We start from the raw sequence: 17311 nt of genomic DNA, 5'->3' as shown, positions 1-17311 counted from the left end.
CTGATGCTTCCATGGGATCAAGATTCATTTAGAATATCATCGAATGAGGTATTTTTAGACTGAGATCATAATCGGTGAGGCCAAGCATGTGAGCTGTATCTGTTAGACCTTTCACATCCTTTTCTTTGATGTCATGATTTTCAAGCTAAAGAATCGCACTTACTTCCTCTAAAACATAAAAGGTAGAGTGAGCAATAGTTCACTGCACTTGAAGTGCCTGATCATCCCTCTGCTTAGCCCTGATGGTAGAGTAGCACCAATTTTACTGCTAAACTTGGGAAAGTCAATTTTATTGGTATTCTCAGGCCTAGTGTAGAACTCAAATAAATCCCTCAGCTTCCCTATTTACAGAGGCTCAGAGATAGCTCTGTTTGTAAATTTGGCAAGTCTGATCTTGGGAACTTACTTGTTACCACAATGTTCTTCAGAAACTATTTTTAATAGAGCATCATTTGACGTGCTGTGTTTTAATCTTTAGCCTTGCACTTTTCCAGAGAGGCCTTCCATTTTCTGTCATGTCTTTGATCATGGATTTCTTATTGGGTACACATAGCTAGTTTTTTTTTTTTTTTTGGGGGGGGGGGGGGGTAAAGAATCTATTTGTGGGCTCTGAGAGCTAGATCTTGCACTCCTATCAAACACTATATCAAGCTATATCAATCACGAGTTCGAAACTCAAGGCTCAGAGAGCATTGGCTTGTTCTTCGATCACTATCCACTGTTGGGAAAGTTGAAACAAGAACACATACAGTTTTGGCCAATTCTTGAATCGTAGTTAGTTCTGGACTATGAGCTTTGAAATGACACCCGAAACTTTTTGAATTTTTATCTCTGGCAGGATAATAAGCACTGATTGCAAATGTAACAGAAAACACAGACATTGTGTTTGTTGGCTTAAATTTTCCAGTTAATTGACAAACCCTCAGTTCTGACAATGATTCCTCTGTTTCCAGAATGTTATTTTGACATTCTGATAATTATCTTCCCAGAAAGACTGAATCATCCAAGTAAACAACTGACGAATACCCTTTGTCAAAGTAGGGAGAAAACTGATTTCATGTATCTTCTAAGAGCCCCTGGGGCTCCTGACAACTAATTTGACATTGAAACCTAGCAATAATCTTTTTCTAAAAAAGACACATTTGATCATCAAGATCAACAAAACTTGAATGTTAAAAATTGACAAGGTCAACAGAGGTAACGCTTTTGTGTAATTCTTTGAGATTAAAAATAAATCGAGAAGAACTATTTTTCATCGGGACCGTAAAAAGGGGAGAATTACGAAGTATTTCCTTTTTTCTGAACTCGGAACTTCAACAATAGCATCTTTATGCAATAAAATACCAACTTCTTTCCTTACAATGTGTAATTCTTCAAAAGTAAAACTTTTGTTGTGTGTTTTTCAAGCTTTCAATGGTGTTTTCTCAAATTCAATCTTATAACCTGAAGGTACAATATTCAAAATATTCAAATCACTGTTTATTGAGTGCATTTTTGAGTCACACGTACTTATTTTACTCGTTTTAAAATTATTAGACAAATGTTGTAACTGGCTAGTGAAATCTACAACAAATTCTGTAAAATTAAGAGCAGGAGATGCGAAAAAGTATATACCAGCTATTTGCAATCCCATTTTTAAAAACTGTGGAGTTTGGGCCTTTCTTGAGGGTCCCATCCCTGCCTGAATGAGCGCAATATTGCCTGCTATGCTCTTCACGATCATAATTGCTATTCATGATATTGTCCAATAAGTCATTCGCTATCTTATCATAATACAGTAAAAGCAAAGCATATAATTACACTGTGCATCACAATTACTCATTAGTTAGTTTGGCGTAAATCCAGGTGAAAGTGAAAATCAACCGGTCAATCCAGGCGATTACGGACGTCTATCTCTGTTTAACTCTAAAGCGTAGCTAAGGGGCTCTGCTTTGGAGTAGAAATGTACTACTTGATAAATAGATATATGTTTTTGCTTTACTTTTAGAAGCTGGAAGCAATTGTTAATGAAAAACGAGAAATAAAACCATTTATAGGTGAAAGAATACAAATGTGTAAAGAATGTCAAAAGTATTTACAAATAGTTGTCTTGCAAAAAGCATGCAACTCCAAAAAATACAGCGTAAATTAAAATATTAGAAAGTAAGTATTTAAGTAAATTTAGTGCTAAATACGCAGTTTTAACATTGTTTGGTCAAAAATGGCATGCGTTTTTTGCAAAAATATGTATCCAGCAGGTAAATATTCTGTTTTATGTCATAAATTTACAAAATATTTCTATTTTATGTTCTAAATTTCTAACTTATGTCCTTTATTTGTCCTATTATGTCATTGTATTCTAGCTAACAGGAATTTGTGCTTTGGATATAAAAGATGTCCAGTTGGCAACCCTGTACATGCTCAGCTTCCCAGCTTCAATGCTAATTTTGAGGCGGATGCGTATTCACTCCTCACTACTCTATTCTCACATAGTTCATAAAAAGTTACCGGTAACATTAACATTCCTTTTTATGCTTCACTTAGCTCACAGCCTATATAGACACCAGCTGCGCAAACATTTTTCAAAAGCAACACATAGCTATCGTCACGACATTAATTGGCGCTGCGTCAAAACCAGATACTCTTGCAGTTGGAAACTAGATTCCACAGCATATATAGAACGCATGGACGGATAATAGATAGACATATCTATTACCAAATGAACTAACATCATTTTTGTACAATACTAATAAGGGAGAGGGTTAATGCCGGAATTAACGCTGGTCACAACATAAATTTCTGTTTTCACTCCCGGAATAGAGCCAAGATCTTCCCATGCTAATTGGCTTTGGGAGCGCTGGAGGTTAAAGCCTAGTCTAAAGATGTGTGTTGAAATCATTCTATGGGCAAGATACGACTCCCCGCAACTAGTGTCTAAATAGGCTCTAACTTAGCTAATAAAATTATGCACCAACTATGTACTCATAAAATTCTATGTAATTATACAGTGATGCATAACTATGCACCAGCAAAAAATTAGAAGGTGTATTCAATTATTATTTAGGTGGGGATGGTGGGAGACTTGACTTATGTCTAAGAAAAGAACACTTATATGCCCAAGTTTTTGAGTTCCCACCGGCCTTCAAATAAATATTGAAAAAGGTCTGGGTGGTAAAGGAATTAATCTTAATCTCCCTTCACTTGGTATAAGCCTGATTCTTAGGTTTTGGGATGATATCCCCCTGTTATTGCAGAAAAAATATTTTCTTTCTCGCATTAGAGATTATTCACTGTTTTTTCATTTATTTGTCCACCGGAAGAAAAGGTGGTGAACAGTTTAAATTATCAGAAAACTATATAATAAAGTTCCCCACTTCATAGACGCGTTGTGGTGCAGTCGTTCCTAAGAAGTCACACACTCCACACTATTGATAAAATTATGTACAGTGAACTGCAAATTCTGTATTATGGCAGATGTCCGGTAAGGCTAATATGTAACTCCTGGATTTTTTTTATGTTAAAAAGTATATTTTATGACCAAATTTATCTTTAATCTCAGTACGGTAGTTTTAAGCCGGAATATAGGTTGCTGCGGGATGGCAGCTCTGATTTAATTGCAGAAAAAATTCTTTGTTCGTCAACTAGCCATAAATCTATTAGCTATGTCTACTGTCATAGCCATAGCCATGTCAAAGCCATGAGCTGCTGTTTGTTAACTAGCCATCTTATTTTGTCCTTGTCCCAGGGACAATTCCTCAGTTATACGAAATTTACCGTGTTGAAATCAGATTTGTTGATATTTCAAAGCCCTGCTGAAAGCTGAACACAAATCATTGCTATTTGAAAACACTAGGGTTGAGAAACTAAGGATCAAAAACCGAAGGAAAACGGGTGAAATGCAAAATCTAAGGAAACAAGCTTGAACCATCTAATCCTTTTAAGAGGCTGAACTTTCAACTAGTCATTATAGTTAGGATAAAATGAGTAAATCTAAAGGATTGGGATTGAATTCAAGTGACCCTCTAAAACCATCTCTATTGAGCCTAAGAGGACCTAAACACAGTTTTCCATTGTCCTTAAACACAAAATGTTCGTTAGCTCAGGAAATGCTACAAAATTGCAGATGATTCCAGTCAAATATATGTGTTTACTCTAAAGCCTTAATGCCTTTCTAATCCAATAAAATAAAATCTTATATGTACAGTATATTAATTTATTCGAGTTTTACCTGTAAATATCTCAATTGAAGCGCGGCTGGGGACTGTGCAATTATGATTGAAGCTTCTTTTAAGGCGTTTGCAGCTTTTTGTTCTCCCTCAGCTGCGATGAATTTTGCTTTAGCCTCCCTTGAAGCTTCGGCCTCTGCGGCCATTGCTCTTTGAAGTTGCACAGGAAGACGAACATCTTTTCTGTAAAATAAAATACATCTTTTTACAACTCCAAATGCTGGAAACTTACAATACCATCAGAATTCCTGGGCCTGAGATAGTTGTGCCATCCGCTCCTGCATTTCATTCCATTCAAAGTGCTCCTTAATCTCTCTTATAAAGTTCTAATATCTTCTTATTTAATTCTGAATAGCCTTTCCAAACTGGCTCAAGGTGACTTTCTTCCTCTCAGTCTAAAAGGGTCGGATCTAAAGAATGATTCTGAGGGCTGTCTTTTTCAAATCCCATTTGTATTACGAAATCGAAAGACTTTTCTGAATCGAAAAAAATGTGAATCCTTTATCATGGATAGTTTCAAGCACACTTAGTATCGACAGAGTGTATGAGAGGAGACTTGGATACCCCCAATCACTATTGAATCATAAGATATAATTTAGAAGTCTCAATTTCCTATCGAATGAAGCCCCACAGAAGATTTCAGTTCCATGTGAAATTGCCATAAAAAAGTATAAATACACTAGCTGTTGGGGTGGCGCTTCGCGCCACCCCAACACCTAGTTGGTGGGGCACTTCGCGCCCCCCAAGCCCCCCCGCGAGTGTAAGTCGTTACACGCCATTGTAGTTGTGCCCCTGTGTCCCACCTGTGAATAGAGATAGATATATATATGTACATGTTTTTAACTACGTAAAACATGCGAATATACAAAATTCTTTGATGTCCCATTGTCTATGCATATAAATAGATTGTCAGGTTTACTGACTGTTGAACATGCAACATATAATTTTCCATGGGAAAAAAAATCCGTATTCAGATCTATACCTCATTATTCTAATGATGTGTCCCCGTGTCCCGGTCGTCATTTATATTCCCTGTGTCCCGGTCGTCATTTGTGTCCCGGTGTCCCAGTTTGTAATTTCTCTTTGAGTGTCCCGGTCGTCATTTATATTCCCTGTGTCCCGGTGTCCCGGTCGTCTTTTGTGTCCCGGTGTCCCGGTCTGTAATTTCTATTCGAACAATCCCTGTGTCCCGGTCGTCATTTTTATATCCCACCTGTGCCCCCGGCATCCCCGTTGTAGTTGTGTCCCTGTGTCCCGGTCGTCATTTATATTCCCTGTTTCCCGGTCGTGATTTGTGTCTGGGTGTCCCAGTCTGTAATTTCTCTTTGAGGTTCCCAGTCGTCATTTTTATTTCCTGTGTCCCGGTCGTCATTTGTGTCCCGGTGTCCCGGTAAGTAATTTAATCAGTTGACAAACATGACGTCAGTCGACAAACAACTTGATGACGCATACAGCTCAATCCTTAAAATGACGTCAGTCGACAAACATGACGTCAGTCGACACACAAACATGACGTCACTCGACACACACAAACACAGATAGCTTATTTTTATATATATAGATAGAAGACAGTAGATTGGCGATACATGGCTCTTTATTCAGCTACTCTTAAGAACATGTCTACATTGAAAAAGCTACTAAAGATTTCTTAAACATGTTTTGAAAATTGAAATTTCTTGTCCTGTTATTTTTTTCTAGCTAGTTTACTTAGTACCAAAAGATACTTACATTTCAACTCTTTCAACTTTGATGCCCCAATTTTCTGTTGCGTCATCTAAAGCCGCCTAAAAATAGTTGGATATTATAAGTTCCAATTTTAATACGAATTATTTGTTAGCATGCAGAAAAGTGAAATGATAACAAAACCAGAGAGTGGAATAGAGTATTTAAAAAATAAAGCCGAAGTAGGTGTCTTTTTTTTGGTATTGATCGAATTGAAGTAGTAACAATAATATACATACAGATATACATTTATTGCGGCAAAACCCTCTAGATTATGGCAAAAAGAAGAAAACAAGGAAGAAAATCACATAAGCACATAATAATAACATTCTTAACAATAACAATAGCACACAACACAAGAATAACTCGTTATACATAGCAAGAACAAAAATGTTTTATTTTGATGATCTAATAATAATATAGCATTAGTACAAAACGACAAAAACTAAAATAAAAAACAAAATGACGCATTTGCTGCTTGGGGCATTGAAAAAAAAGAAGAACAATGCTTAAGGACATATTTAAAACATACATAACAACAGTAATAACACATAACAATAACTAAAAAAAGTACATAGAATCAGACACACAAGACGATCTTAGTAAGACAAAAAAATGACACATAAATTTGTTCATATAATAATAATAACAATTATAATATTAGCAATAAAACCTGAGTAGCCTTAATATACTCATAATTTATTAGATAAATTTCTTTATTTGAATGCCAACGTGGACAATTTTAACCAGCTTTTTAAAACCATCAGAATTTCTAATTCTCAAAATTCCTTTAAACCAATCAACCCCAACAAAATACGTAAAAACAAACCCGGACCTAGAATCCACTAGCTCCTTACAAGTTCCAATAAAATGCAAAGGATTTTACTCATCTCAGCACAGACGACACTAACAAGGACTATTTTTAGTCCTATAATTTATCATACATCTCCTCCTCTCACCAATGCCCCAAAAATTACCAAAAGTCAAGATTTATCACCTTTTAACCTTCATTCCGATCCCCACTTCAAAATACCCTAGTCTACCATGCCTCTTAGTTAGCTCACACAATCTAAGGGACGCTAATATTGACTTCTGACTCTGCTTGCTTTGAAATTTCAGCACTATTAGTTTCTCTTTTACATTTTGTAACTAGCCCTGGCACGAATTGGCTACTTTTGCCGCATTAAAATGTTCGATAAAGCCACCCACCTATCAATAATTGCCTTCATATGGGTAGTCAAAAACCTTTCCTGTTGTCTACTAGCATCTTCCAATATGCATTCCTTACTAGCCTGCTACTTGGTAGAATTTTTTTTACAGTATTTTAATATTTATTCTAACCTTCCCTTCGTTCACGATATCAATTCAAAATATCCCGTTAATGCTGCTTGGTCAAACTTTTTACTAACGACCTGCAACTATTTAAAACACTATGCCAAATGTAAATAGTCTACCCTATCAGCGTTCTCAATCCCACGCCTCCGCTTGATAAAACATTGGTAATTGGCTTTGAAATATCCATTTATGAAGCTTAAAGTCTATCACGCCAACTTTATCCGCATCACTCCTTCAAAAGCCATATATTCCTAAGATCATTGGATATTTACTGAAATGTTTGCCTTTTTCATTTACCATTCACCCTTTCCTTACATCCTATGTAAACGAAATTCTCAACTACTTTGAGTACCTTGTCTCCTACGCTAAACCTCTGCTATATATCTTGCTTTTGTAGAAACACTACAACTAATGACTGTGAGGCCCTTAGGATTAAAAAACTCTCAACTTTTTTATGTGAAAACAATTCCTAGCAATTTTTGAAGGTCAGACCTATCTTTGGTTACTCTTATTAAGTTGTCCAAAACCGATAGAGCGAATAGCTGTATTGCAGCAAACTTGGGGCTCCTTTTCCTACCATATACTCATCTACATACTTGAGATGCAGAGAAAACAATCTAGGGGAAATAATAATATCTTGTCTATCCCTACAAACTTCTGAAAACGGTTATAGAATAAGCCTTTCTTACCTTAAAAATGATTCTAACAACAACATATATATCTATATACATAAAAATAAGTTGTCTGTGTGTGGATCTGTGGATCTGTGGATCAGGTGACGTCACACTAAATTATTTCACACTAATACAAAAAGAAGAAAAAAACTAAAAAAGGTAAAAACTACAAAAAAAACTAAAAAGAAAAAAAAGCTAAAAAACTAAAAAAAACTAAAAAAAGGTAAAAATCTAATAACTAAAAAAAAAACTGAAAAAAAAGGCAAAAACTACAAAAAAAATAAAAACTAATAAAAAACTAAAAAAGCTAAAAAACTAAAAAAACTAAAAAAAACTAAAAAAGGTAAAAAATTAAAAAAAAACTAAAACTAAAAAAGAAAAAAACTAAAAAAAAGGAAAAAACTGAAAAATAAAAGAGAAAAAGAAAACTAAAAAATATGAATAAATATATATAAAAATAAGTTGTTTGTGGGTTATGTCTGTCTGTCTGTCTGTCGAGTGACGTCGTGTTTGTCCGCATATGACGTCTGAATTTTTTCACACTAATACATAAGAAGAAAAAAAACTAAAAAAGGTAAAAACTACAAAAAAAACTAAAAAGAAAAAAAAACTAAAAAAGCTAAAAAACTAAAAAAAACTAAAAAAAGGTAAAAAACTAAAAACTAAAAAAAACTGAAAAAACTAAAAAAAGGCAAAAACTAAAAAAAAAACTAAAAACTAATAAAAAACCTAAAAAAGCTAAAAAACTAAAAAAACTAAAAAAAGGTAAAAAACGAAAAAAAACTAAAAACTAAAAAAGAAAAAACTAAAAAAAAAGGAAAAAACTGAAAAATAAGAGAAAGAGAAAACTAAAAAAATATTAATAAATATAAAAAATATAATATAAATATAATATAAATTAGCAATCAACAAAGCACCGAGACACAAATGACGACCGGGACACAGGGAGTATAAATGACGACCAGGACATAAGTAAAAAAAAAACTAAAAAAACTAAAAAAATGGTAAAAACTACAAAAAAACTAAAAACTAATAAAAAAACTAAAAAATCTAAAAATCTAAATAAACTAAAAAAGAAAAAAAAGAAAATAGGAAAAAAATAAAGGAGAAACACCAACTAGGTGTTGGGGTGGCGCGAAGCGCCACCCCAACAGCTAGTATATATATATATATATATATATATATATATATATATATATATATATATATATATATATATATATATATATATATATATATATATATATATACTATCAATTTTAAGAAATGTCTTGGCAGTCCTAAGTCTCTATGCCCTTCTGCCAGTGGCTTCATTTCAAGAGAAAATGAGGGCAGATGCCCCCCGTCAATAATTTAGAGAAACAATTATCATGCAGCCATGCCCCTTGACTCTCCGAATGGAGACCCCTCTCCCCCCTAAATATGCTGGAACAATGACACTGTCTTCTGCTTACAAACCACGTGAAATTTCATCGAATGTACCTCTTATATTTGGAATTGCTATCTATTGATATAGCCTACCATTTCCTTTTTTCCCTAATATACCTGCTAATAAGCCCATATAAAGTAAATGTCTTTTCTACTGCACTACAATCCTCCCGAAACCCATGCCTAAATTTCTTTTAACTTATTTGTCCCACTAATTCAATAATCTAACCTAGCCACTACCACTTTGAAAATATTTTACGAGCAATGCGTCCTAGGTTAGTGTAAATAACTGTTATGCAAGGCTTGGTCTCTTTTATTTTGAAAATTTCCACGACTATTAAACCATTTTACTTTTTAGACCAAACCAAATTGCTAAGGATGCTTGAATATAGATTTTATTACAAAGGAAACAAGTATACCCTAGAGACCGAGACCACTTGATTAGCCTTAATGGGATGTCATCTCTTCCTGGGGCTGAGTTTCCTCTCATTACAGTAGTTTCTTTTAGCCTTTTCCCTTAGAGGAAAATCTGTCAGGTTTTCGTCTAACACCTTCTGACTCAGGCTATGCGTTTCCTCTCTCTCTTTTTTTGCGATAACTTTCTGCTAAGTTTCCGCTAACGGGATGCTCACCGTGGAGGAAGTGCTCGTACCCATTTTTTTTTAATTATTTTCTAAATGTTATTCTTGCTACAATTTCGGAATTCTCTTTTCATTCCTTTCTATTAGTCCTCTTGAAATTTGTACTTACCCATCTTCAGCAATCTCTTTTACTATTTTCTTCTGCTTTTATACATGTTATAAAGACATCTCCTCAATTGAAGATTGTCTAGGCAATTCCCATTTTTGGTCCAACCCTAATTTTCTTTCCGCATTTTACCATAAAAAAGAATGTAAATTCCCCATTCATTTTGAGCATTGGTAACGTCTATTTCATAAGGCTATGTGACTGAATCTCCGGTTTTTCTTCATTAGCTAATACTTTCATAAGGCTATGTGACTAAATCTCCTGTTTTTCTTCATTAGCTAATACGTCTTACTGCTCAAAATCTGCTTGAAACTCATTTTTTATCAGCACAGCCTTGGCTATGTTATCTTCTTCAAATTTTTACCTCAATGAGTCTCTAATAATTCAAAAGATATTTTAATCGGCAGGTAATCAGAGCTTAACCCCTGGACAGAACCAGAGTTAAGTTTTATTTCAAGGGGGGGAGGTAAATGTAGACTTTGCCCCCCCCCCCCCCCCTGTGACACCATCAACACTGTAAATATTATAATTTATGCCCCAAAATAATACAATTTAAGCGTGTTTTGGCACCCCCTGGGTGTGCCACCCGGGGTGCTTGCAATTTCTAGCCCCCTAGATCTAACCCTGCACAAGGACTACCCGGAAACCAGCACCAGTTGACTAAAGAGAATTGTTCCAACTACATAGTCAACTACACTTTGATACTTTTGAAACTTAAAGTAAACTTTTCCCGCCCCTTTATGCTCCTTAATCCTTCTGTTAGCGCCTTAATACAAATTAAATAAAAAAAACAAGTTTTTTAAATGAAAGTAAGGAGCGACATTAAAACTTAAAACGAACAGATTACTCCGTATATTACTCCGTATATGAAATTACTCCGTATATGAAAGGGGCTTTTCCTTCTCAATGCCCCGCTCTTTACGCTAAAGCTTGACTCTTTCTCTTAACTCTACATTTTAAAACAGTAATAAACTTTAGCGTAAAGAGTGGGGCGTTGAGAAGGAAAAGCCCCTTTCATATACGGAGTAATTTCTGTTCGTTTTAAGTTTTAATGTCGCTCCTTACTTTCATTTAAAAAACTTGTTTTTTTTAATTTCTGAACGTTTTTGAATCAATGCATGTTTTGATTTTGGCTCTCCGCAGAGGGAACGAAATTTGCATATTTATTTTTTTTGGCTAAATGGCTTTCTCATAATTTTGATCGAATGATTTGAGAAAAAAAGAGCGGGGGAGGAAGCCTAGTTGCCCTCCGATTTTCGGTTCATTAAAAAGGCAACTAGAACTTTAAATTTTTTACGAATCTTTTTATAAGTAAAAGATATACGTAACTTATAAATTAGCTTACGTAAAGAACTTTTGTATCCTCATGTTTATATTACATATATGAGGGGGATCGCCCCCTTGTCAGTACCTCGCTCTTTACACTAAAGCTTAAATTTTGTCCCAATTCATTAAGAATGACCCCCAAATCACAAAAGCCGCAGAATAAATAGTTTAAATCACTAAAAACACTTTAGCGTAAAGAGCGAGGTATTAGGAGGAGGTGATCCCCTCATATGGGTAATAATTTCTGTTCGTTTTAAGTTTTAATGCTGCTGCTTACTTAAAGCGTGAAAAAACACTTTTTCATATTTATTTTTTCATTGTTTTTTTTAAGTAATGCTAGTAAATCCTGCGTTCCCTTCATGGAAATTTTCTTCCCCCATGACAAATTCCTTGATGGAAAGTTCCCCAAGCATATCCTCCTCTTCTCAACCCCTGCTGCCTCCAACCAAAAAAATCCTCCTGAAAACGCCTGTACACTTCCCAATAACCATAACTATATGTAAGCACTTGTCAAAGTTTTGAACTTGTAACCCCTCCCACAGGGACTGTGGGGGAGTAAGTCGTCCCCAAAGACATATTTATAAGATTTTTCGACTACGTTGAATAAAACGACTATCTCAGAATTTTGATCCGTTGACTTTGGGAAAATAATTAGCGTGGGAGGGGGCCTAGGTGCCCTCCAATTTTTTTGGTCACTTAAAAAGGGCACTAGAACTTTTCATTTCCATTAGAATGAACCCTCTTGCAACATTCTAGTACAACTGGGTCGATACGATCACCCCTGGGGAAAAAAGAAACAAAAACAAAAAAACCAATGAACACGCATCCGTGATCCGCCTTCTGGCAAAAAATATAAAATTCCATATTTTTGTAGATAGGAACTTGAAACTTCTACAGTAGGGGTCTCTGATATGCTGAATCTAATGGTGTGATTTTCGTTAGGATTCTATGACTTTTAGGGGGTGTTTCCTCCTATTTTCCAAAATAATGCAAATTTTCTCAGGCTCGTAACTTTTGATGGGTAAGACTAAACTTGATGAAACTTATATATTTAAAATTATCACTAAAATGCAATTCTTTTGATGTAGCTATTGGTACCAAAATTCCATTCTTTAGAGTTTTGGTTACTATTGAGCCGGGTCGCTCCTTACTGCAGTTTGTTACCACGAACTGTTTGATATTCAAATGCTATTTGTCCTAAGCATTTCTTTCTTGATGGCTATTATCAATCCTTGAACACATCAGTAGGATCATGACTGTTGAAACCCTCTTGTATATGTTTTAATAAAAAAAAATTGTTTATTAACCACAAAAACACAGTACAATATGTATTAGAGTGTGGAATGCAATTAAATACACGAAAATGTAACAGCACTGAATTGAAATGTAAAAATAAATTAAATACAAAAAAATACAGAACAAAATAAACCAAAAATATCGACTATAGGAGAAAGTCGATCGAGAGCAGTATTTGAGATCTTCCTGTGTGGCTTTTCTATTTAATGTTACTTCGGGTGTAATATTTTTGTGAATTAGAATCTGGTTACGTGTCCAAGGAGGAATGAAAAGAAGAAACTTACAATATCTAAAATAACTACTCCGAATTATTTTAAAATAGCTTTTTCATTGGATGGAGAAAATTCCTGCTGTGTAAAAGACTGGATGGTCACAATAGGCTGAATAGTTTCGCCAATGCCTTTCAATTATATTTTACTCGATTGTGAATAATTTTTGCATTTTAAAATTGCTATCATTTAGAAATATCTGAAGCAGTGCGTTGACAGAAACTAGAAAGATTATTAGAAACAATTTTGCCCAACTGCCGCAACGAATCAACAGAAGCAGAAGGGAAAGTGTCACAATTAAAAAAAATAAGAAGAAATTGAAGCAAAAGAAAGAAACTCACATTTCCTTTCGTTTAACAAAAGGGCAATGCTAGACAAAAAACATTAGAAACAGAGAAAAGCATTTTGGAGAGACATGTCCTATATCTGACTAATCAGGAGTAAATCGTCAGTGTACGTAAGATACGAAACATCTGAAGGATCAGAAAAATACACAGAGGAGATTTTCATAAGCATGTCAGAAAGGGAAATTTCAAAAAGTATAGGTGACGAAACACCCCCTTCTCTTGCACTTCTTTTAACTTTAACAATGGTAGTCGGAGAAGATATTAAACTACGAAATAATTAGAATACTAATACTGCAGAAGCAAAATAACCGAAAAGTTAACACCTGAAATATAAAGGGGATAAAACAGTCGAAAATAGATTACACTGTAAAGGGCTTTCGAAAGATCTAAAGCACAAATATAAATTCATTTACTCTTTGAATTATTTTATGGAAGAAGAGATGCTAAAATACAATAAAGATACTGACAACACACTCATCGCCAAAAACCAAACTGGTTATCTGCTTCATTAGTGTAAAGAATTATATATTCAAGTACTTTACATATATTACTTGAGACAGTAATGGGCCGGTATGAACAACAACCAGTAGGAGATTCTCCCCACCTTAATATTGAACTTATATTGCCAAGCAGTAAACTCTCAGGAATGCTCGAAGTGAAAATACACATCGTGTCTAGTGCCTTGACCATGGAAATTTTAATTTAATTCTCAATGTTTGTGATACGAGTAATACTTTTAAAATCAAATCTACAATTTATGCCGTGCAAGTTATATATTAAAATCAGAGAGAGAGAGAGAGGGAGAGGGAGAGAGAGAGAGAGAGAGAGAGAGAGAGAGAAGGAGAGAGAGAAAGAGTGAAAGAGATAAATTTTACAGGATTAACAGTTTTCAGAAGAAGTTAAAACGCTGAAAATAATTATATGATTTTTGCACTTTTGTCTGATGATTTCTTATAAAGCCATTACTTTAAGAGAATACAGAGGACTCTAATTTGCATCAGGGGTGTGGTAAAATCTGTCAGGAAATTTCTCAGCCTATCTCCAATGTATTTATATAAGAACAATGACAAATAAATATCTTACATTTGTCCTTAAAATACAAAGAAAAACAAATCTGAAGATATTTGGATAAATAATTTAAATTCTGGATTTCCTTTGACGTTAAACAGATCCCATATCCAATTCCAGGTCAAGATCTCAATTGACCGAGAAATATACAAATTATAGATGGTACCGAAAGGAACCGCCGGTCCTAATTTGGTTGAATCTTTATGTTATTGTTAAAGAAATCAATACAAATATAATTTTTTGCAAAAAGAAACAATTAATCTAGTAAATAAATCATGAGAAATAAACCAAAATAAACACAGCTATGAAAAATCTAAGTAAAAAATAGCTTACTTTGATTCAAACTGTTGTGCTTCCAACACTCATAAATAGAATTATATCTATGTTGTTCCTAGTTGTTGTGATCCGTTTCCTACATTAAAATTTATTATGAGTAACTGCCTTTGTTTGTTTTCCTGGTCCCTGGGTCAAGGAGGGATGGTCAAATTATTCCAGTCTAGTTTATTCTAATGCTCAATATTCGGATATTGATGAGAAAACCAGACAAGAGTAAACTCTGGCCTTTTCCTAGACAGAATTTTGGGTTTAGCCTTCTTCTTCCCGGGTTAAATTTCTAGGGTTGTTTTTAATTGAAAAATTGCATAAATTTACCTTCATATCACCGGATATATTTTCTCTATCTCCAAGAATTCCGTGCAAATTTTTGGTCCCTAAGATATTCCTTAGAGTAGTTTGCGCCAAAAGACGCGTCGAGTGATGAGCATTTTCCACATTTGCAACACTAATGGTAGCATTACTGACTCGGAAGTAGACAACAGCATCCACAGAAACCGTAACAGAATCTTTCGTCAGTATCTGAGAGATAATGCGCAAATTTAGTTTATATTTTTTATTATTTTATTCAAGCAATTCCCGTTGTAATGTCAATAACGAATAGAAAAAAGCAAAAAAAGGGATCAGTTTTTAAATCAGGATTGGGACATCTCGAACAATGATCAACAGATATTGTTTATGTTGGAAATAGAATAGCTTGATCAGTACAAAGTACTCGTTGAATAAGCGAGTTAGCGATTTTTTATGCACGGATACTAAACTGAAAACAACCATTATTTTGAGCAGTGTATCTATTTCTTATAATATTGAAAAAAAAAAAAGCAAAAATACCTTCATAGCCAAGATTACTGAAAAAAAACCCAGATGAATATGAGTCAATACTTTACTATATATACTGCTATTCAAATCTTAAATTCTTAATAATTTTTGAATTTATTAAAGTTAAAACAGGGGAAAAAAAGGTAAAATATTCGTTTTCAGGAAAGTGCAAATAATGTTTTGGTCTTTAGAAGGCACGATGGACGTCAGCCCTACTCCTCCTAGTTTTTGCTTTTTTTTAGTTTGATTCGTTTATTTATTGTGATTTTGGTTCGTCTTGAGTTTACTTGTTGATGGTGATTTAAGGTAATTTTACGCTTAAAACATTATTTGACTTACTGCTTATTGAAAAACTTAGCTTTTTGCTAATTGACTTATTGAAAAACACACGTAATACTTTTAGATTAATTCAACATCCCTCTTAAAATGCCCTGAAAGTTCTAATTCTTTCCTAAAATATTTGATATATGCCCTTTTTACAACTTTATGCAACTTAATTTACAACTTAATTTTTACAACTTAATGCTCTAAGCTGCTCCTGAGATACACTCTTTCGACAAGCCGCATGCGTACTATGTGTTTTGATCTAGTGTCTCCTGAACATTCCCGGAACCCTTAATTTGAATGACCTTGGTCTTTTTCTAAAACAAAAGGTCACACGTGCTTCCTTCGCCAGTAACAAATATTACATGTAAACAACGGGCAAAATGCCAATTATAACTTCGCCGATAATAATTATATGTAAACTAGGAGGGGGGGGGGGGGTATTCATCCCCAAAGACATAATTTTATAGACTTTTCAATGATATTAAACACGTGGGCTATATCAAAATTTTAATCTGATGGCTTTGGGGAAAAAGTGCTTGAGAGGGAGGCTGGTTGCCTGCCAATCACTTTCGACTGTTATAAAGAGCACTAGAAATTAAATCTCCAATCAAATGAGTGTCTTCCTAAGTTTCAAAAATAACTTCTTCAACAACAAAAAAGATACAAAATAATTTTTATTCTTTAAATTTTTTTAACTCTTTTCAATAGTTACCCCCATGTGCTCTGCGAAACCTTAGAAAATTACACTTTCTTAGGCAAAAATATTTTTAATGTCATATTTTAGCTTGGAATTTTATATCCTTGCCCTCAAAAATCTGAGATCTCATTCAGAAAGTGGAAGAAACCTGTTTGCTTGCTCAGTTTCTGACTTTTAACTCTTTCCTCATCATGGAAAGGAGGATGTAAGTGTTACTTTACTATCATCAACGGAGACTTTCCATAATAGAGGAGATAACTAGGAATTTCTTGAAAAATGTATATCTAAAATAAATAAAAGCTTGAAAAAATATTCAGAAAATGATAAGGGATTCCCAATATTTGCCATATAAGATCTAGATGTTTACCTTGCACTAGCTGATTATCCTTTTCCCGTGGTTAAAAGAAAAGGGCTAAAATTCCAACTCTCTTTCAGGGAAAGCTATTATGGATCTATTACTTGCTCAGTTTCTGGCTTTTGACTCTTTCCTAATCATGAAAAGGAGGATGTAAGTGTTGCTTTACTATCCTGAACGGAGACTTTCCATAATAGAGGAGATAATCAGGAATTTATTGAAATTTTTTTTATCTAAAATAAATAAAAACTTGAAAAAATATTCAGAAACGGCAAGGGATTTCCAATATCCACCATATAAGGTCAAGATGTTAACCTTGCACTAGCTGATTATCCTTTTCCCATGGTTAAAAGAAAAGGGATA

The 17311-nt window shown here is 34.2% G+C and overlaps 1 protein-coding gene across 3 annotated transcripts in view; it reads right to left on the bottom strand.

Annotated features, from left to right (window-relative positions):
• The window catches only part of LOC136032961 (band 7 protein AGAP004871-like), a 113193-nt gene that overhangs the window by 10054 nt on the left and 85828 nt on the right, over positions 1-17311 (bottom strand). For 2 of the 3 annotated variants that reach the window (XM_065713451.1, XM_065713461.1), the window contains 3 exons: positions 15069-15272; positions 5934-5989; positions 4208-4388 (listed from right to left, as the gene is read on the bottom strand). In XM_065713451.1, the coding sequence (XP_065569523.1) occupies positions 4208-4388; positions 5934-5989; positions 15069-15272 (441 nt within the window). The remainder of the gene's footprint in view (positions 1-4207; positions 4389-5933; positions 5990-15068; positions 15273-17311) is intronic. The other variant, XM_065713470.1, reaches the window with a different exon arrangement.

This window comes from Artemia franciscana, chromosome 1 (genome assembly GCF_032884065.1).
Source record: "Artemia franciscana chromosome 1, ASM3288406v1, whole genome shotgun sequence".
NCBI lineage: Eukaryota > Metazoa > Arthropoda > Branchiopoda > Anostraca > Artemiidae > Artemia > Artemia franciscana.
The sequence above is the reverse complement of the archived record's forward strand: the minus strand, read 5'-3'. Positions and strand labels throughout refer to the sequence as shown.